Raw genomic sequence first — 22,521 nt, 5'->3', positions numbered from 1 at the left:
CACTTTATGTATGTACAATCAGTCTATGGATAGAAGCTTACTTATGTATTTATACTTGTGTTTAAGTTTTGTGTTGCATTAGATCTGGAGTAACAATTATATTTTGTTTTCTGTACACTTGTGTATTGCAAATGCTGTTATAAACAATACTGAATCTGAAATATTGAATCTTTAATCTCTAGCTATTTTTATATCATTCTTTGTTCTTTGTAATTGTTGAATGTCATTTCTTGTTTCATATTGCACCAATACTCAGAAAATTCAAAATATATGTAAATGTATATGGCAAATAAAGTTGATCCTTGATCTTTCAACTTTTGATTTGAATTTTGCCAAATAGTTAGCTTTGTTTTGCCAATGAGATACATACGAGATGCATAATGTTAGCCTCACTGACATTAATGAGCTGAATTTGCTGTCAGTCAATTCCAAGTTTAAAAATGGACCTTGAGGCACTTCCATGGAATTGGTAAAAGAACTGAAGTACAGTACGCAAACATGCCTCCTAACCAATCTCCATTGCTGCATCCCACAGTTATAATCTGTAGAACAAATCGCAAGCACTGGATCTGTTTCATTCCTTCGTATTTCCAAAGTCAGAAGGACTTGGACAATGAAAGATCTGTTACACTCCATGTAACTGGAGTAAAATGCACACTAACACTCCCTGGGAAATGGTCCCATGCTGACCAACTCTTGGTGTATAGTTTCACATGTCGACTCCAACTGGGTGAGAAATTCACAGACATTGATTCCCATGATTATGGATTTATATAAGTCTGTATTTGCCTGTGTTGGTACTATTGTGCCTTAACTTTGCCCAATTTATGTAATCCATGAATTAATCATTGCAAATCTAATACAATTCAATCAAGTTAATAAAGCAAGAAAACCCAATGATGTATATATTTTGTGAAACATGATAATATCACAGATATATTGAAAATTGTAAACATGATGTGTGACCAGGGTTGCACTGTATTTAGAAAAAAATTGAACTAATTTTAAAATGTGAATCACTTAAAAACATAAACACTTAGAAATAATTTGAACAATTAAAACAAATCAAATTCACTAAAAATGTAACTTATTCATACTTTTTTTCTTGAAACAGCCTCTGAGCTTGTGGTTCCTACACTAGGCTTACCCTGGACATGGCTTAATGTGTAGATTTCCACGGGAGTGTTGGGAAATCTGGGAAGTTTGTGCTCTACATCGGGATTGCATGTAGAGTTTAGCAATGGACTGCAAGTAGGAAATTGCTGTGGCAGAGTTGGTGAACCTTTTTGAGGGTATGTGCTCGAATTGGCAATAATCTTCTAAAAAAAATTGTTCTTTGTGTCATGGTAATTTTGAGTGGTGGGGTTATCATTGGTTAATGAATTAATATTAATCATGGACTTTTTAAAGGAAGAAGTATGAGCTTTGCTCATTTTTGTGCATTATTTGTTGTACTATTGATAAAAGTATAACAGACAGATTGATATAAATGATGCATTTTAGAAGACCTGTTCAAAAATTAATGTTTTAAAAAGAATTGGGGAAAAAAAACATCATTTCTAAATAGTATTATTGTATCTCATATACAAATAACAATATGTGAAATTATAAGCTTTGGTGCATATTCATAAATGATCAAGGAAAGGAAAATAAACACTTAACTCTCAGACTGTTGTTGCTGCACTAACGATGACAAATATTTTATATCCATAGTCATAGAAAAGTACAACACAGAAAGAGACACTTTGACCCACCTAATTCGTGCCGAACCACTCAGACCGCATACTCTCTTTGACCTGAACCATAGCCGTCCATACCCCAACCATCCATGTGCCTTTCTAAACTTTGCTTAAACATTGAAATTCAGCTTGCAAGCACGACTTGTGCAGCTCATTCAACACTCTCATGATTCTCTGAGTGAAAAAGTTACCTCTTCATGTTCCCCTTAAACTTTTCACCTTTCACCCTTAACCTGTGACCTCTGGTTATAATCCCACCCAACCTCAGTGGGAAAACCTGCTTGCATTTACCCTATCTATACTCCTCATTATTTTGTATACTTCCTATCAAATCTCCTCTCAATCTTCCACATTCCAAGGAATAAGGTCCTAACCTTCTCAATCTTTCCTTATAACTCAGGTCATCTTGTGTTTCATTTTGAGAGCTATGCACACAGCACTAGTTTCATCAGTATGTCTACTCTAGTAGTTAGACTTGACCAAGTTCATCACTGAAAACATTTACTCACATTAACATGTATGGAGGCACTAAACTATATACAGTATTCACTATTGTTATCACTGAACATCCAATGTTCACTCACAAACAAGAGAAAGTATAAGATCAGGAAAAATTGTAAACTGGCACAACTGTTTACAAGCCAAATACCGATGTATACCCAGGGTCTGCAAGGATATCAAAGTGTATCATCCAATATCACATGTTCTCTCTGCCACCTAGCTGGCACCAAGCCAGTCTGAAAAATTTCTTGTAAGAACATCTCATTGCTCTGGGCTATATTATAAAAAATAATTTGCTGCTTAATTTGGCAGTAAAGATAATCAATATGCCACAAAACAACAGATTCCACAACATGTGCCAGTGAAGTTATACCTGATTCTGATTCCGAATCTATGGGTGGTGTTTAATTTAAAAAATCCGAGGAGCAGCACAGCCAATAAAGTGCATGCCATGGGTTCCCCGCCCAAGGGAAACTTAGACAGCAAATGTCAATACTTACAAGAACTCCAAACCTGCTGGCTTTTATTTACTGTTCTATACAGAAGTACTATATTTCCCCTGATCTGAGGCACTGAGTGCTAGGGGAATCATAGAATAGAATCATGATAGATAAAATAATGATGATATAAGGCTTTTTAAAATTATTTTAAAACAATTTTCAATTTTTTTATTTTTATCTGAAACTGTCAGAAAATATTCTCCTCATTTCCAAAGGTGGCAATGTAATGGACATATTTAAGGATGTAGTTTTTACTTTTGGAGTCTGGTATGCACAAAACATAATCCATATTTGTCTATATACAGAAACCTATTTAGGAGCTGGAAGAATTGGCTGCTTCACTTCCCTCTCACAAACATTATTGTTCTAGTCAAGAAAGGTGTATGGGTTTGGGTCAGTAAATTGAGGGCATGCTATTTTGGTCCAGAAGCTTGGCAATACCGCAGGCTGCCTGCAGCACGTCATTAGTCTGTGTTGGCCGTTGATGCAAAAGACACATTTCACCATGTTCTGATGTACAAGTGACAAATAAAGCTAATCTTTAAAATCTCTTTGAGTTCATCATTGTATTTTTAATTGCTAAGTTATGTAATATGAGTAAGCATCAAAGATTTTAACCAACATTTCTGAATGAATATTTTCCATGCAAGCTTGTGAGTAAGCTTTGGAAAGGAAGGAATTATTATATGCTATTTTTTTTCTCTCAGTTGCTTTGTGTCATATATTGATAAAGACTAAAATGAGGGTTGCTTGCACTACTTAAATTTGACATTTAAATTTACTTATTAAAGCAAAATGTATGCTGTTCAATCCCTTCTGAGTACATGGATGACTATTTCTCACTTAATCAATCAAACAGCTGGTTGCAAATAACAGGCAGTTGTTGCAATATATAGAGTCATTTAACCAGGTGAGTAATGGTATGTTGTATAGCCTTGTCATCAATTTTGATAAACCTTGGATTGCAAAACACGAATGCCATTTTCTTACATGCCCACAGGAACTTTTGTTTTAACTTGTCAATTTGGTGACTTATCATGCAGCTGCTGGATTGTAGATTGGGCTCAGATATTAGTGCCTGATTTTATCACTAGTCACTTAAATTGCAACACTGAAGAACTGGGTGGGAATGTTAAATGGGAGTTAGAAGTGGGGTGAGGGGGTGGGGAAGTTGCACATTACGTTGGCATTGATTGTGTTGGTTAATTTTTAGTAGATGACAGCATTTACCCTCAGCCAAAGGTTAACTAAATGATTCTAATGAAGATCAAAGAGCAAAGGTCAGTGTAATTGTAGAAACCTGATCTGCCAAACAAGTTATCGTTCCACACAACAATATTAAAAGGTACAAAACACAATTTTTAAAATTTAAAAGCTTTTCTTTAAATGACTATTATTATTGAGGCAAAATAAAAGTTATTTCACTTAAACTAAGTAAAATTCTGATTCTCTGCTTCTGGTTGAGAAGTTCATTATTGCAAGACTTATAACCTAGAAACACGTAGTTAATAGCTAAATTGATACTAAACCTCTTACAAATGTCAAAAAATGGTGTGTTTGTCATTGTTATTTGACAGAAGTGACATGCCTTATTAAATGTTATACAATGGTCCATGGGTGGTAATAATGAAACGGCCTTGATCAGGCAGTAAGGGGTGATTGGGGAAAGAGCAAAGGGTATAGGCAGCAAGATGCAAAACCTAGAGCAGGGTATTTTTTATCATCCTCTTGTTATTAACTAAATGTCAAGGGGCGTTGTGATGATGAGCAGGGCTCTGTTGTTCAGTTAATCCTCCCACAATACCATTTGCTTAGGTGGGAGAATATGGCATAACACAATCTTGCAAAAAGAATGCTAAAATTCATGTTTGTTGAGTTAATACTCCACTAAAATATTCATTCTTGATTATTTTATGAGTGATAGTTAAGCCTGAAGTCACTGCCAATACATATTGCCTCCAAGAAAGGATAAGATTTAAGATTAACTTTATTTGTCATGTGTACATTGAAACACGGTGAAATGCATTGTTTGTGTGTTAGGGCAGCCCACAAGTGTTGATGTACTTCTAGTGCCAACATTACATGTCCAAACATTACTAACCCTAACTGGTATGTAGAAATGTGGGAGGATACCAAGATACTCAGAGGAAACCAATGCAGCCACGGGGACAACGCACACAACTCCTTGCAGACAGTGGCATAAATTGTACCCGGGTCATTAGCACTGTAAAGTGTTATGCTAACCTCTACACTACCGTGCCATTCCTAAGTAAGACAGTGTAGAAGTCTGGAGCAGTTTCCGCATCCCTCAAATGTGAGTGAAGATGTTCTCTTCCAGATTAACTTTAGACACTTCAAAGTTCAAAATAAGTTTATCATCAAAGTACATATATATTACTATATGCTGTCTTGAGATTCATTTTCTTACAGATGTTTATAGGAAAAAATATTACAAAGAATTTTATGAAGAACCATAATTAAATAAAGATTGATAAATGATCAATGTGCAAATGAAGACAAACTGTGCACATAAAAATAACACTGAGTACATGAGTTGTAAAGAGTCCTCGAAAGTGAGTCAGTTCCGAATAGAAGTGAATGAAATTATCCACAGTGGTTCAGGAGCATGGTTGTAGGTACTAACTGCTCTTGAACCTGGTGGTGTGGGAGCTGTGGCTTCTGTACCTCCTACCCAGCAGTAGTAGTGAGAAGAGGGCATGGTCTGGATGGTGATGATGATGGATGATGCTTTCTAGTGGCAGCTCCTCCATGCAAATGTAGTCAATGGTAGGGCAGCCCATAGTTTGCACATCTGTTCCTTTAAGAGCTTTTGTTGTTACTGTTCTCAGGACTGGCAGATTGTTGATCAATACTTGGATGCCCAGTTAGTGAGATCAATCATGATTTCTCATTTTTATGGAGTGTGCCACAAGAAGACTGTCATCTTCCTATCCAGCCTTTATTTGGATGATGGTGCATATTTACTTCAGGAAATGTATAGCATTCAGAGAAATCAGTTACTATTGTCAGCTTGAAAACATGTTTGCTACTCAAATGTTCTGGCTCCATTCCTGTAGTGATGATGTCAGCTGTGAAATGCTGTTAATCAATGTTAAATAATGTAGATTGTACTATTGCCTTGATGTCCTAGCTTTTTGTTTATGTTTCTTTAGTAGCTAGAGCAGAATTTCAGATTTGGGCATTCGATAGGTAGCTATATTGAGGAAAAAAACATCGGGCAGGGCATGAGCAAGACTTGGGTTGTTTGGAAGAATTTCTTATAGTGTTCCTCATGACAATCAAAATGCACCACTTCTAACAACTGAAATATTTAGAAATATTAAAATGTGTTTTTAGAAAGTATTTTAGATGTAATGTAATTGACAATACACAGAATAATGGAGGAACTTAGATCAGGCAGCATCCACGTAGGGGAATAAACAGTCAACATCTTGGGCCGAAACTCTTTATGACTGGAAAGGAAGGTGACAGAAGCCAGAATAAGGAGGATGGAGGAGGGGAAGGAATGCAGTCTAACAGGTGATAGGTGAAAGCAGGTGAAGGGGTAGGTGGTGGGATGAAGTAAGAAGCTTGGAGGGGATAGATGGAAGGGATAAAGGACTGAAGAAGGAATCTGATACAAGAAGACAGTGGACCATAGAAGAAAATGCGGGAGGGGATCCAGAGGGAGGGGATGTGTAGGTAAGGAGGAAAAAAAAGAGCAAGAGAATGGGGGAACAGTAAAAGAGAGAAGGAGGGAGGGGGAGAATACTGAAAGTTGGGGAATCCGATGTTCAAGCCATCATGTTGGAGGCTATTTGGAAGGTATTGCTCCTTCAACCTGAGTATGGCCTCACCACAGCAACAGAAGCAGCCATGGTCAGACATGTCTGAATGGGAAGTCAGATTAAAATGTGTAGCCACTTGGAGATCCTGTCGTTTGCAGTGGATAGAGCAAAGTTGCTGGACAAAGCGGTTCCCCCATTCTGTGTCGATTCTCATGGGTGTAGAGAGGCTGTATCACGAGCACCAAATATAAAAGATGACCTTGACAGGTTGGTAGGTGAATGGTTGATTCAGCTGGAAGAACTGAATGGTGGTGATGGGGGAAGTGTTGGGCAGAGATAAGTGCAGGAGGGGGATCAGTGGGGGGAGGGATGACTGGCAAGGGAGTCATGTAGAGAGCATGAAAGCTGATAGTGGGGAGAGTGAAAGATGTCCTTAATGGTTCCTCACCCCATCATTATAGAAAGAAGGGTTCTCCTTGCTCTGTTGAGTCTCTGTATCCAACACATCATTCTTCGTATCTTTCTGCAGCTCCAACAGGATCCTACCACCGAACACATTAGTTCCCTTCCTCTCCAATACTGAGGAAGGGTTTTGGCCTGAAATATCTACTATTGATTTCCCTCCATAGGTGCTACCTGACCTGCTGAGTTCCTCCAGCATTGTTGCTGTGTTGCTTAAGATATCCAACATCTGCAGAATTTCATGTGTTCTTACTGTAATTGACACATGTTCAAAGCTGAAGACAAGTTTGAAACATTTGCAAACTTGCTTAGTCAAGAGGGCCAATTCGGCAGTCCATCTTCTGAAAGCAGCTCATGAGAACAACTTTACTTTGTTTTTCCTATTTCAGTCTTGTACCCTTCTATCAAATCTTGTGTCATAACATCTTTTGCCCCAAGGAGAACAACCACAACCTCTCCAGCCTAACTTTGTAGTTAAAACCACTCATTCCAGAACCGTTCTGGTAAATCTGCTCTGCATCTATATAGTCAACAGTGAACATCCCTGCTTAGGACTATATGTTGGTTGGATGGTCATTGTTGAAGTATTTGAAGATCCTGAGGCTCAGAATACAGACCCCAGGAATTGCACAGTGATTTTCCATGGCTGGATTAGTTGACATCCAGTACACAAAATTGTATGGAGTATGACTAAACCATTGGAATCTTCTCCCACTCATGTTCTAGGATTTCAGTTTTCCCGGTGCTCTTCAATGCCAGAGCAGTCACACTCTTCTTGGTCAGTTTTTGAACCAAGGTGGTGATGTGGTCTTGAGCCATATAGTTCTGTGAAATGCAAAGTGATGATTAGTGCAAAATTATCAATGCATCAGAGGTGTTTGATTTACGTATTTTCTAAATAATAATCAAAAATAAAATGAGTGCATTACCAATTTATTTTTAATTGAATCAGGATTAAATGTTCGAGATTTTATCTTTGCCTTAGCTTATGCAAATTGGTTTCTGGAAATTGGAGAACTGGAAGGAATTTATAGTTTTCCAAAAGAAAAAATTTAGAAGCTGCAAGATTATGCTTTACTAATAACTCTTATAGCCACTATGCTTCTTTTGCATTGATTGTGAAGATTTTCAGATCTGTGAAATGTCAGTATAATTCTAAATGATGTGCAGATCACCCTGCATTCTGATTAATTATATATTGATGTAACTAAATTCCGATTTTGAGGAAATTGTGGTTTTGCCAGTAGGAGGTCTCTACCACAGTGTTTTGGACCAGACTTTGAATATAGAGTGCTCACTGTCCCATATGTTGCCTCTCTCAGTTCTGGATAAGAGACACTGGAATGACTGTTTCAACAGAGCAATTGGGGAGTGTGGTAGGATTGGCCAATGTAGATTCTGGTCAGAGAGTGGGAAAAATAGTGATCTGGATTGGATCCAGGGGTTCCAAGCCTGGGAGGGCACAAAATACCTCAGCTCTCAGGGCCATTAACACATGTATCCCACTCGCTCCCTGATAAATGATGAATAATATGGCTGGCATCTGAGAAAGGACAATAACTGATGCTTGACAGATGACACAACACCAACATTGCTAGAGAGTATTGAATGTTTATTGAATATTAAGTATTATGTACGCTAAGCTGCTCTTTAGCCCCATGAAATAAACCTGTCTACTTGCCTTTAAAATTTTTGAAATTCTTCGTAAAATTTAGGTAGTGTTCAATAATAAATCTATTTTTGGAATTTTAGAAGAGTAACTTTCCAGTACTGTGAATCAAGTGAACAAAACAGGATTTGGGTGTGCAGCATAACATTACAAATGTGATGATGAAGATTGATTTAAAAAAAATGTTTAGACAGCATGGGAAATGGTACATGAATTAATAAGATAAAACAGTAGATATACATTTATATGGAAAAATATAACCTTACACAAGAATATTGATACCTGGCCATAAATACTGGAAAATGAGAGGAAAACTGAAAACATGTTTTGTGATTTTTCTGTTATGGAACATGAATGGATATTAACCATCTGAAAGGTACATAGCAAAGATAAGTCATAACATAGTTGTCCTTAGATTAAGCACATGAACAAAATTCATGTTCACCTATTATCACCATCATATATTTTTAAATTACAGTGGATTCTGGGTAATTGGGGCAGGTGCTTATTTGGGACAACTCATATAAAAAAAAAGCAATAACAAATCAAGAAGATAGCTGGGAATCTCTTTCACTTAAAGAGAAAATCTGCAGATGTTGGAAATCCAAGCAACACACACAAAATGCTGGAGGAACTCAGCAGGCCAGGCAGTATCTATAGAAAAGAGTACAGTCAACATTGTGGGCTGAAAGCCTTCGACAGGACTGGAGAAAAAAGGCTGAGCAGACTTAAAGGGGAGGGGAGAGAGAACCACAAGGTGATAGGTGAAAGCTTAAAGAGAGGGATGAAGCAAAGAGTTGGGAAGTTGTTTGGTGAAAGAGACAGAATGCCAGGGAATAAAGCAAAGTGGGGAATAAAGCAAAGTTTAATTCCACTTCCCATTCCCATTCTGATATGTCCATCCATGGCCTCCTCCACAGTTGTGATGAGGCCACACTTAAGCTGGAGGAACAACACCTTATATTCCATTTGGGTAGCCTTGGACCTGATGGCATGAACATCAATTTCTCAAACTTCCGGTAATCCCACCTAACCTTCCCCCCTGCCCCCCAACACTCCTCCCACCCCCTTCAACATTTCTCCTCCCTTTTTCCCCTTTCTCACCTTATCTCCATGCCACCCATAGCCTCCCTCTGATGCTTCAACCCCCTTTTCTTTCTTCCATGGCCTTCTGTCTCTTTCACCTATCACCTTGTGGTTCTTTTCCCTCTGCTCCCACTTTTTAAATCTGCTTCTCAGCTTTTTGCTCCAGTCCCTCCCAAAACATCGACTGTACTCTTTTCCATAGATGCTGCCTGGCCTGCTGAGTTCCTCCAGCACTTTGTGTGGGTTTCTCTTTGTTTACTTGGAACGCTATACTGCTTAATTGAGAGAAGAGATGGTTAGTTACATGTGCTAGTGTGGCTGTTAGAATTACACCATGCTTAGAGCAAATAGTTGCATGTGGTTATGTTATCTATTTGGGCCAATTAATGCTGATTCAAAAAGCAGTGAGTTTTGATATTTTTGTTCTTTTTTTAAAAATCTGACTTAAAAAAATAAGATCTTTGCCATGAAAAGATTTGACACTAGCTGAAAATATTATCCTACTGGACCAAATTAAAAGCCATCTTCCTAACACCACTCATTGCCAGCTATAGATCTACAAAATCTATTATTGCACGCTTCATATATCAGGTAGGTAAATTCCAAAAAGAATGGGCATTACTTGAAGGGCAACAGGGAAGAACCCAAAAGTGAAAGCATGAAGGCGAGGCCCTCAAGTAGTAGCTTTCCATTGTAACTAGATGAGGTGTACATGTCTGTGGATCAGTGTTTTTAAAAAAAACCAATTCAGATAAGAAGCTGAGTCATGAAGATTTTAAAGCAACAGATGGTTGGCTGTCTCAATAGAAATGTAGGTACCACATTAAATTCAAGAAAGGTAGTGCTGCCTCTGTACGTGCAGAAGTAGACAATAGACAGGTGCAGGAGTAGGCCATTCGGCCCTTCTAGCCAGCACCGCCATTCACTGCGATCATGGCTGATCATACACAATTAGTACCCCTTTCCGGCCCTCTCCCTATATCCCTTGACCCCGCTATCTATAAGAGCTCTATCTAACTCTCTCTTGAATGCATCCAGAGACTTGGCCTCCACTGCCTTCTGGGGCAGAGCATTCCACATATCCACCACTCTCTGGGTGAAAAAGTTTTTCTGCATCTCTGTTCCAAATGGCCTACCCCTTATTCTTAAACTGTGACCTCTAGTTCTGGACTCACCCATCAGTGGGAACATGCTTCCTGCCTCCAGTGTGTCCAATCCCTTAATAATCTTATATGTTTCAATCAGATCCCCTCTCATCCTTCTAAATGCCAGTGTATACAAGCCCAGTCGCTCCAATCTTTCAACATATGACAGTCCCGCCATTCCGGGAATTGACTTTGTGAACCTACGCTGCACTCCCTCAATAGCAAGAATGTCCTTCCTCAAATTTGGAGACCAAAACTGCACACAGTACTCCAGGTGGGGTCTCACCAGGGCCCTGTACAGCTGCAGAAGGACCTCTTTACTCCTATACTCAATTCCTCTTGTTATAAAAGCCAGCATGCCATTAGCTTTCTTCACTGCCTGCTGTACCTGCATGCTTGCTTTCATTGACTGATGTACAAGAATGCCTAGATCTAGTTGTACTTCCCCTTTTCCTAACTTGGCTCCATTTAGATAGTAATCTGCCTTCCTGTTCTTGCCACCAAAGTGGATAACCTCACATTATCCACATTAAACTGCATCTGCCATGCATTTGCCCACTCACTCAACCTGTCCAAGTCACCCTGCATTCTCATAACATCCTCCTGACATTTCACACTGCCACCCAGCTTTGTGTCATCAGCAAATTTGCTAATGTTACTTTTAATCCCTTCATCTAAATCATTAATGTATATTGGAAACAGCTGCGGTCCCAGCACCGAACCTTGCGGTACCCCACTGGTCACAGCCTGCCATTCCGAAAGGGACCCGTTAATCACTAATCTTTGTTTCCTGTCAGCCAGTCAATTTTCAATGCATGTCAGTACTCTGCCCCCAATACCATGTGCCCTAATTTTGCCCACTAATCTCCTATGAGGGACTTTATCAAAAGCTTTCTGGAAGTCCAGGTACACTACATCCACTGGCTCTCCCTTGTCCATTTTCATAGTTACATCCTCAAAAAACTCCAGAAGATTAGTCAAGCATGATTTTCCCTTCATAAATCCATGCTGACTCAGACTGATCCTTCTGCTTCTATCCAAATGTGTCATAATTTCCTCTTTTATAATTGACTCCAGCATCTTTCCCACCACTGATGTCAGGCTAACTGGTCTATAATTCCCTGTTTTCTCTCTCCCTCCTTTCTTGAAAAGTGGGACAACATTAGCCACCCTCCAATCAGCAGGAACTGTTCCTGAATCTATAGAGCATTGGAAAATGATTACCAATGCATCCATGATTTCTAGAGCCACCTCTTTAAGTACCCTGGGATGCAGACCATCAGGTCCCGGGGACTTATCAGCCTTCAGACTCAACAGTCTATCCAACACCATTTCTTGCCTAATATAAATTTCCTTCAGTTCATCCTTTACCCTAGCTCCTTTGGCCACTATTACATCTGGGAGATTGTTTATGTCTTCCCTAGTGAAGACAGATCCAAAATACCTGTTCAACTCATCTGCCATTTCCTTGTTCCCCATAATAAATTCACCCGTTTCTGTCTTCAATGGCCCAATTTTGGTCTTAACTATTTTTTTGCAATTCACATACCTAAAGAAGCTTTTACTATCCTCCTTTATATTCTTGGCTAGTTTACCTTTGTACCTCATTTTTTCTTGGCATATTGCCTTTTTTTTTGTTATCTTCAGTTGCTTTTTAAAAGATTCCCTTCCTATCATTAGTTGGTCGGATTAATGCTATTAAAATGATAATTTTACCGAAATTTTTATATTTATTTCAAGCCTTACCAATTTTTATCCCTAAATCTTTTTTTGACAACATTGATTCAAAAATTTCCTCATTTGTGTGGCAAAATAAAAACCCCAGGTTAAGTAAAAGGCAATTACAAAAATCTAAAAAAGATGGTGGTTTAGCTTTACCTAACTTTAGATTTTACTATTGGGCGAATAATATTCGTAACCTAACGTATTGAAAATTAGACTTGGACTCATCATTGTGTCCACAGTGGGTAAATTTGGAATGCAGTGAGGTAAAGGGATATTCTCTATTCTCTGTTCTTGATTCTTTTCTTCCTGCTGATTTAGTTAAATTCAATAAACAGATATCTAATCCTGTTATCAAACATACATTACGAATTTGGTTTCAATTTCGTAAATTTTTTACTCTGAAAAACTTTGTTCTTGATAGCCCTATTTTATTTAATTTTTTTTTCAAACCTTCCTTGACAAATCAAGCTTTTAGCATATGGAAAATGAAAGGTATAAAATGTTTCCGTGATCTTTTTTTTTGAAGGTACTTTGATGTCTTTTGACCAACTTTCCAATAAATTTAAATTACCTAAATCTAATTTTTTCAGATATTTACAAATCAGAAATTTTTTACATAAAGTTTTACCATCTTTTCCCAATTCAACTTCAACGGATTTCTCAGATTTGATTTTTACCTTAAATTCTTGTCAGAAGGGATTAGTAGCTTTTATTTATAATATGATTATGAAGATACAACCAGAGATATCTGATAGAATTAAACAACAATGGGAAAAAGAACTTCGATACAATATATCAACAGATAAATGGGAAAAAATTTTACAAATGGTTAATTCTTCTTCTATATGTGCTAAACATGCTTTAATACAATTTAAAATTGTACATAGAGCTTATATGTCTAAAGATAAACTTGCTCGATTTTATTCTCATATTAACCCTCAATGTGACAGATGTCATTCAGAAGTGGCTTCATTGACCCACATGTTTTGGTCATGTCCCACTTTACATAACTATTGGAAGGACATATTTGTTACCATTTCCTCAATTTGGAACATCGATTTACAACCTCATTTTATTACTGCAATTTTTGGTATACCAAATGAGGATGGTAATCAGTTTACTCCTTCAATCAGACGAATGATTGCTTTTGTAACATTAATGGCCAGAAGGTCTATATTACAAAATTGGAAAGAAGTAAATCCTCCTACCACGTCTCAGTGGCTTTTTCAAACTATTTCTTATCTGAGTTTGGAAAAAATTAGAAGCACTATTTTTGACTCATCAATTAAATTTGAAGAAACTTGGGGACCGTTCATTTGACATTTTCATATGAATTAATTTGGCCTTTTCCAGACCTTCTCTCTGCTTATTCTCGTTCAGGTATGGCGTTCCGGAGTTCTTTGACACTATCATATACTTACAAACTGTTATTATTGCCCATGTTAGTTTAGTTTAGTGTTTTTGTTTCATATATATTCTCTTTTATATATTTTCAAATTTTTTTTTCTTTTTCTTTAGATTATTTTTGTTTTTTTTCATATATAATTATATAGACTCGATTGATTAATGTACTTTTTTTTGTTGATGCTCAATAGGATATTATTATCTTATTATTAATGTAATTTCAAGTCTATTGTACTCATAACCTATTCATTATTATGTTATGTTTTTTTTTATATTTATATGAAACTCAATAAAAAGATTGAAAAAGAAAAGATTCCCAGTCCTCCAGTTTCCCGCTCATCTTTGCTATGTTGTACTTCTTCTCTTTTATTTTTATAATGCCCTTTACTTCCCTCGTCAGCCACGGCCACCCCTTACTCCCCTTAGGATCTTTCTTCCTCTGGAATGAACCAATCCTGCAGCTTCTGCATTATTCCCAGAAATACCTGCCATTTTTGTTCCACTGTCTTCCCAGCTATGGTATTGTTCCATAGAACTTTGGCCAGCTCCTCCCTCATAGCTCCATAGTTCCCTTTGTTCAACTGTAATACTGACACATCTGATTTTCCCTTCTCCTTCTCAAATTGTAGGTTAAAACATATCATATTATGGTCACTACCTCCTAATGGTTCCTTTACCTCGAGGTCCCTGATCAAATCCGGTTCATTGCACAACACTAAATCTAGAATTGCTATCTCCCTGGTAGGCTCCAGTACAAGCTGTTCTAAGAATCCATCTCGGAGGCACTCCACAAACTCCCTTTCTTGGGGTCCAGTACCATTTTGATTCTCCCAGTCTACCTGCATGTTGAAATCCCCCATGACAACTGTATCATTACCTTTGCGACATGCCAATTTTAACTCTTCATTCAACTTACACAATAACCCCAACTTGCTTCAAAAAATTTGTGCAGATGATATCGACAATACCTTTATTGTGCCATGCCGAATGGTTTTCCTGGCTACAAACATTCAACTCTATCAGCTTCAAAGAAAGCAATGGATTACATAACTCTTTCCTTTTGGTTAGTCCTGATGAAGGGTCTCGGCCCAAAACGTCGACAGCGCTTCTCCCTATAGATGCTGCCTGGCCTGCTGTGTTCCACCAGCATTTTGTGTGTGTTGTTGATTACATAACTCTGTTGTGTCTCAAATATGTCAGGAACTGATGAAAGGAGATTGGTTATTGGGAAAAGCGTTAAATGTCGGTGCTTAAGGAGCGAAGAATGAATAGTTTACCAATCAAGTACTATGCCAGTGTACACTTGATGAATTCCTCCATCAGTAATAATTGAACTAATACATAGTTATAGTACTGTAGTAATATTGGTAGTGTTCTAATTTGTTCTGTATTTCACTTAAATACATAATTTGTTACTCAATTAAACATTAGTTTGTCTTTGATACCTTTTTAACTATTTCCATGAAACTTTGGATAATTGGGGGCAGCCACTTAATTAGGCCAAAATGTACTGGTCCTGATGGGTCCCAATTAACAGGAATTCACTGTACTTATAAAATAAATGTTATATTTCTAATGTTTACAAAATTGTTTCAACAGTTTGAGAAATACCTAAAGTGTTGACCTGTTTGGCTTTAGATTTTGCTGTATGCATACAGTGAAAGATTAAAGTGAGATTAAAAGAGTATTGAATGTAGTAAAAAAGTATATTAACTAATTATTATGGTTTCCTTTGAGTTATTAATAAAATATCTAAAGCTGAATAGTTTGAGTACAGACTAATTGTGCATATATATCTTTATCTCTTGACAGCAAAAGAAGTCCTATTTGGAACGTAGTGTGAAAGATGCAGAAGACAACATCAGAGAAATGTTAATGGCCAGAAGAGGACAATAACCGTTTTTGCTTTTGGCAGCTGATTTACCTTGGTGATCATTTAGCTTGGATTCCAGAAGATTGTTGGCCATGATCTAACTCGCAGCATTAACACTGTTGGTCAATAACTCTTATCTAGTGGCATAATGGTACTCAGTTCTCTTTGAATCTGTGATACTGTCACTAATTAGAATTGTGTAAATGACAGGGGCTACTTTATGACCAGTAATTTACTTGAATCCAACTGAAATGAAGATTGATATAAGGGCAACTGAAATGGTACATTTAATGTATATGAAAGGTCATTGGCTTATTGGAGCATTTTGGTTTGGTAAAAACTTTCCAGTTTTACTTCTATTGCCAACTATTAATATTTCAAGATCCTTGTCAAAAAAAACAAATCTTTAGTTCAGTTTATGTGGTAAATATAAGCATATTTTACTTTATAAGAGTAATTTTAACACTGAACTTTTGCCAGTCTGCTTTGTTTTAAAGCTGTTTTCCAAGTAGCCTGAAGTATATATATATATGATGTAAGCCAATCTTGACACCAATTTATTACACACCAATGGTCCCTTAACCTGGCATCTGTTACAGAATGTAAAGTTATATAGAAACACACTTGTGAATATCAGATGCTTTGCTTTGAAACAATCGAGCTATTTGTTCCACATGATGGAAAAATCTATCAAAACAATAATAAAACCTCCAATTACATGCTTTTTTTGTAATTTTATGACAATGTCCTCCTGGAGTCTCTGAGGTGTTTTGGCCATGCCATTATTTTGGGGAATTACTTCAGCTTGCACTTGATATCAAGTATATGCTCTCATCTTTGCCAGTGACAGTATGCTCCTGCTCATTGCCTTGCAGAACAGGCTAAGCTTTGAACTTTTGATTTGTGCACATTAAGTGCAGCATTGCCCCTCAGAACATCTGAATTGTGTTTAATTATATGTTTGAATGGGACAATCAATGTGTTTGAAACTGACTAGCTTCTGCAAATTCTGATATTTAAATTGCTCTTTCATGGTAACAGTGGAAACTGGAAATTCCCTCATAAAGGAACTTTGTGCAAGATTTAATATGTGAGCTGTGGTGGATTAAAGAAAAGTAAAATCACTGTTGCAGGATGTAAATAATCTTGCACTTTATTAATGTGAACAAGTTTTTGGTTACTTAGTTCACTGGTACTGATAAGGCACCAAATATTCTTAATTTCCATATTTATTATGCTTTGGTTTAGTCTATGAATTCCTTCGTTTTATTTCAGCTTTGAATATTTACTTCAGGGATAAAACCACAACATGTATTGGATTAGTTAGTTATTTGTAAATCTGCATTGTAACATTGTGCCTGTACAATTGCTCTGTTAATAATCAATGAAACGTGACATCTACATTGGTGTGTCATTGGAGTCGCATACAGGCTTAAGTAGGTAGTAGCAACGAGTTACATATTTGCAGTAGGACAGTTACTTTCCCCATCTTTTATTTTCAGTTCAAAAAAAATGCCCTGGTTGAATTATTAGCATGTTCTCTGGATTATCATTTATCAAGTAACAAAGCCAAAACCCTGGAAAATAACACAATATGCCATTTACTGCGAATGCATTTAATTGTTTCACAAGCAAAATATATTTTTAAAATATGCCAAAAGCTACTGACTTCCCCGTCTTGTCAGATGTCAGCTAAGGCTAGATAAATAGGTAGCTATAAAATAGCGCAATACAAGCCCTTCGGCCCACAATGTTGTACTGACCTTGTAACCTATTCTAAGAACAATCTAACCATTTTTCTATAATTCATGTGCTTAAGAGTTTAGAGTATTAGAACACTACAGCACAGAAATAGGCCCTTGGCCCATCTAGTCTGTGCTAAGCTATTGATCTGCCTAGTCCCATCATCCTGCACCTGGACCTTAGCCCACTATACCCCTTCAATCTATGTATCTGGATAAATTTCTCTTAAATATTGAAACCGAACGTGCATATGCCACTTCTGCTGACAGCTCATTCTACAATCCGCCATGCTTTGGGTGAACAAGTTCCTCCCATGTTCCCCTTAGATATTTCACTTTTCATCCTTAACCCACAACCTCTAGCTCTAGTCTCTATACCTTTCAGAACTCTGTAAATATCTGTCAAATCTCACCTCATTCTGCTATGCTCTAAGGAATAAAGTCCTAACCTATTCAATCTTTCCCTATAACTCAGGTTCTCAAGTCCTAGCAACATCCTTGTAAATTTTTTCTGCACTCTTTCAATCTTACTGTTATCTTTCCTGAAGTTAGGTGGCCAGAACTACACACAGTACTCCAATTTAGACCTCACCAATGCCGAAAACCACTGTATTTAAATACTTTTTATAAGATGAGTTAATAGAAGGCTAAAGTTGTAGTTTAATCATTCTTGCTTTTTAAAAAAACTCATGTATTTTTCACAAGTAATTGATGGTTTATTCGCACTTACTAACAAAGCGATAATGCAGTTAAACCTTTATCATTTTTGGTTACATCGTGTGGGTAATGTGCTGTTGTGTAACTATCGATTGGTTTGTTTTATCTCAGGAATTTTTCCTATCTCGATTATAAAAGTGATGGATTTTTCAGGGGTGCCATCTTTATCTTGGGCTTCTGACTGATTTCATTGATCTTCATTTCTCATTATTTAGTTTGCTTAGTATTTCTATGTATGTTTGTACTTTACAATTAATGATTGTTAATGTAAGACTGCTCACCGTTCTCGACTCCTGGAAGAACTCCAAGGATCAGAAAATAGATATCCAACACCAACATCTTATACAACTTCAATATATCATCCCAACTCCTCTTCTCAGTACTTAGATTTTTGAAAACCAATGTGCCAAAAGATCTCCTTGTGACCCCATCTACCTGTGATGCCACTTTCAAGGAATTGTTAATCTGTATTCCCAGAACCCTCTGTTCTACTGCACTCTCAGTGCCCTACTGCTCACTATGCAAGTCCTATGTTGGTTTGTCCTCCCAAAATATAACACCTCACACTTGTCTGCATTAAGTTCCATCTGCCAGTTTTCCATCTGGTCCAGATCCAGCTGCAAGCTTTGATGGCCTTCCTTACTGTTCACTACACCCCCAATCTTGGTGTCATCTGCAAACTTGCTGATCCAGTTTGCTGCATTGTCATCCAGATCATTGGAATAGATGACAAACAACAACAGACCCAACACCGATCCCTGCACACACCACTAGTCACAGGCCTTCAGTCAGAGAGGCAACCACCTGCTACCACTCTCTCGCTTCTCCCATGAAGCAAATGTCTAATCTAATTTACCACCTGAACCTGAACGCCAAGTGACTGAACCTTCTTGACCAATCTCCCATGTGGGACCTTGTCAAAGGCCTTGTTAAAGTCCTTGTAGACAAATTTCCTGGAAATTTCTTTAAAAATCTGTATAAAATTTTTTAGATATGAGCTACCACGCAGAAAACCATGTTGACTATCCCTAATCAGTCCCTGCCTATCCAAATACTCATTTTAGTTGTAGATAAATATGAAACTATATGGTGGTGCACCATTAAGAAGGCAGACAGTTATTGATGGACAAGTCAATACTGTTCTTTTCTTTTAACAAAGATGTATAGAATAAACCACCTTTCTACACGTCTCTCCGATTTTTAAATTTAAGAGCATTTATTGTAATGAGGTGTAATGATATTAATACCCTCATTTTAAGAACAATATGATTTTTAAGCCAGCTATTTAACTTTCCTATATTGCTGACAGATGTTAATAACAATGATGGAAATCAGTCGTTGTAATCTCTGAGTGACAGAAGCAGAATAGGCCTTTTCCCCATTCTAGTTTGTTTTCCAATAAACTCTATATGGAATTTAACTGCAAGATCAAAGGGTAGGGACATTTTTTAAAAAATACAGAAAATATTCAGCAAACCCAGCAGTATCTGTGAGAGAATAATGATGCTGTTGTGTTTGGATTAATGTCTTCCTATTAAATGTCTTGGAAGAAAGGGAATGGGATAAATTAGTGTGGTTGAATGGGAGAAGTAAAGAGAACCATTGAATGTTTCAGTTTCACAACTAACCCTTAATTAAGGTACATAAATAGGATCTCACGGGAAGAGCAGCACTCCAGTGTTACTTTGGTGTCAGCCTAGATTACGCATGAAAATCCGTGACTCTTCTGACTCAGGAAAATATCATTGGGCCATAACTAATGGTATTTTGAAGCCTTCACTGATCTATGAAGTGAACATTAGAGAGGCAAGCAAGTTTTTTTTGGCTTTTGGGTCATTATTACTCAAAACTGAATACTTTTCCTTTCAAATGGATCAGAAGTGGCACTTTGGGGATCCTTTCCAATTTTATCAAGCCTTAAGCTGAAAGTGTGATAAAATAGGCTTTACCCATCATGCCTTGAACAAAAGCCTTTCATATGTAGGTTTCCCACCATCTGTAGAGAGTAGAGTTCTTGGAGGAAGGGTAGATAAGAGGAAGTCAGGTTTGAAAAAAAGAATTAGTTCTAAGAACAGGTGGTGGTTCAGGATGTTGGTTGAATACAACAAATTAACTGAACAGAGCCCTGCTCATCATCACAATGCCCCTCAATAGTAGGAGTATTACAGGTAAAGGTGATGAACTTAGAACATGGATCTATGATGTTTTGGCTATTACAGTGACTTTGTTGAGAGAGGAACAGATAGGGAGGAGATAAAAGGCGGAAGAGTCGCACTACGAATCAGTGACAATATCACAACTGCACTTAAGAGGGGCCTAATGGAAGGCTCGTCCACTGAGTCTAAATGGGTAGAAATCAAACATAGGAAGAGTACAATCACTCCCCCCCCCCCCACCCCGATAGCCACCAGGACTTTGGGGAACAGATATGCAGGCATATTAAGGAAAGGTGTAAAAATAATAGGGTTGTCATTGGGGACTTAAGCTTCCCTAATATAAACTCAGACTTTCTGAAAGGGGTTTAGACAGGGTAGCATTTGTTAGATGTATCTGGGAGTTTTCTTAAATCAATGTGTAGAAAGTCCAACAAGAGGAGGGTCTGTATTGGTGTTGGGTAATAAGCCTGACCTTTCAGTGGGTGTGCAGATAGGGAATAGTGACCATACCTTTTAAGTTTTCAGATATCTATAGATAAGGATAAGTATAAACCTTGTAGGAGAGTATTAAGTTGGAGCAGGGCAAACTACAAGAGACTAGGCAGGAACTAGGGAGAGTTAATTGGGAACAGCAGTTTTGAGCAAGTCCACATCTGACATGTGGAGTCTGTTTTAATACCAACTGCACAGAGTACAGGATAGGTATGTTCCAGTCAGAATGAAGAACTAGGATGGCAAGCTAAAATAACTTTGAATGTCAAGAGGGATGATGAATTTGATCAAGAAGAAAAAGGAAAAGTATGCAAAGCTTAGGAAGCTAGAACTAAACAGAGTCCCGAGGATTAGAAAGAAGTAAAGGAGGGAATTAGGAAAGCCAGGAAGGGACATGAAAAGCCCTTGGCAAGTAGGATTAAAGAGAATTCCAAAGTATTCTATACATATATCAAGAGCAAGAGTATAGTTAGAGGGTAGGACAACTTGAGGATAATAAGGGAAACATTTGCTTAGATGTAGAGGATATGGAGATCATTGCTGAGCATATTGTGAGCATATGCTGCACGGTGGCGGAGCCTATGGAACTGAGTCTGACCCTGTGGTGCAGAAGGATGGGACGGGGAAGAGGAGAGCTGTTGTCATTGGAGACTCTATAGCCAAGGGAGCAGACAGGAGATTTTGTGGACGTGAGAAGGAAACCGGCATGGTTTGTTGCCTCCTGGGTGCCAGGGTCTGAGATGTCTCTGACCCGGGTGCATGACATCCTGGTACGAGAGGGAAAACAACCAGAAGTCGTGATACATGTTGGTACCAACGACATAGGCAGGAAGAGGGATGAGGTCCTGAAGTGTGAGTTTCAGGAACTAGGAAGAAGGCTGAAGAACAGGATCTCAAGGGTGGCGTTCTCAGGATTGCTGCCAGTGCTACGTGATGGTGATGGTAAGAATTGGAGGAGCTGGCAGTTGAATACGTGGCTGAGGAGTTGGTGCAGGGGGCAGGGTTTTAGATTTTTGGATCATTGGGATCTCTTCTGGAGAAGGTGGGACCTGTACAGATTTGATGGGTAGCACCTGAACTCAAGGGGGAGCAATATCCTTGCAGGTAGGTTTGCTGGCATGGTTCGGGAGGGTTTAAACTAATTTGCAAGGGGGGTGGGACCCGGAGCAATAGAACAGTGAAGGAAGTGCATAGAGTAAAGCCACATGTAACATATAGAGAGGCTTTGAGGGAAGAGAAGCAGGATAAAGGGTGTAAACGTAGTAAGGTAGAAGGGCTAAAGTGTGTGTACTTCAATGCAAGAAGCATCAGGAACAAAGGTGATGAACTGAGAGCTTGGATACATACAAGGAGTTATGATGTAGCGGCTATTACAGAGACTTGGCTGGCACCAGGGCAGGAATGGGTTCTCAATATTCATGGATTTCAGTGCTTTAAAAGGGATAGAAAGGGGGGAAGGGGAGGAGTGGTGGCATTACTGGTCAGAGATACTATTACAGCTACAGAAAGGGTGGGTAATGTA

The 22,521-nt window shown here is 38.0% G+C and overlaps 1 protein-coding gene across 1 annotated transcript in view; it reads left to right on the top strand.

Moving 5' to 3' along the window:
* pfdn1 (prefoldin subunit 1) overlaps positions 1–18,518 on the top strand; it is a 79,674-nt gene extending 61,156 nt beyond the window's left edge. Inside the window, exon 4 of the mRNA XM_059990303.1 lies at positions 15,832–18,518. Coding sequence (XP_059846286.1) covers positions 15,832–15,915 — 84 coding nt within the window. The 3' untranslated portion in view covers positions 15,916–18,518. The remainder of the gene's footprint in view (positions 1–15,831) is intronic.
* The last annotated feature ends 4,003 nt before the right edge of the window (positions 18,519–22,521 follow it).

The sequence above is a fragment of the Hypanus sabinus genome, chromosome 15 (assembly GCF_030144855.1).
Source record: "Hypanus sabinus isolate sHypSab1 chromosome 15, sHypSab1.hap1, whole genome shotgun sequence".
Classification (NCBI taxonomy): Eukaryota; Metazoa; Chordata; class Chondrichthyes; order Myliobatiformes; family Dasyatidae; genus Hypanus; species Hypanus sabinus.
This window is presented reverse-complemented; position numbering and strand designations above follow the sequence as displayed.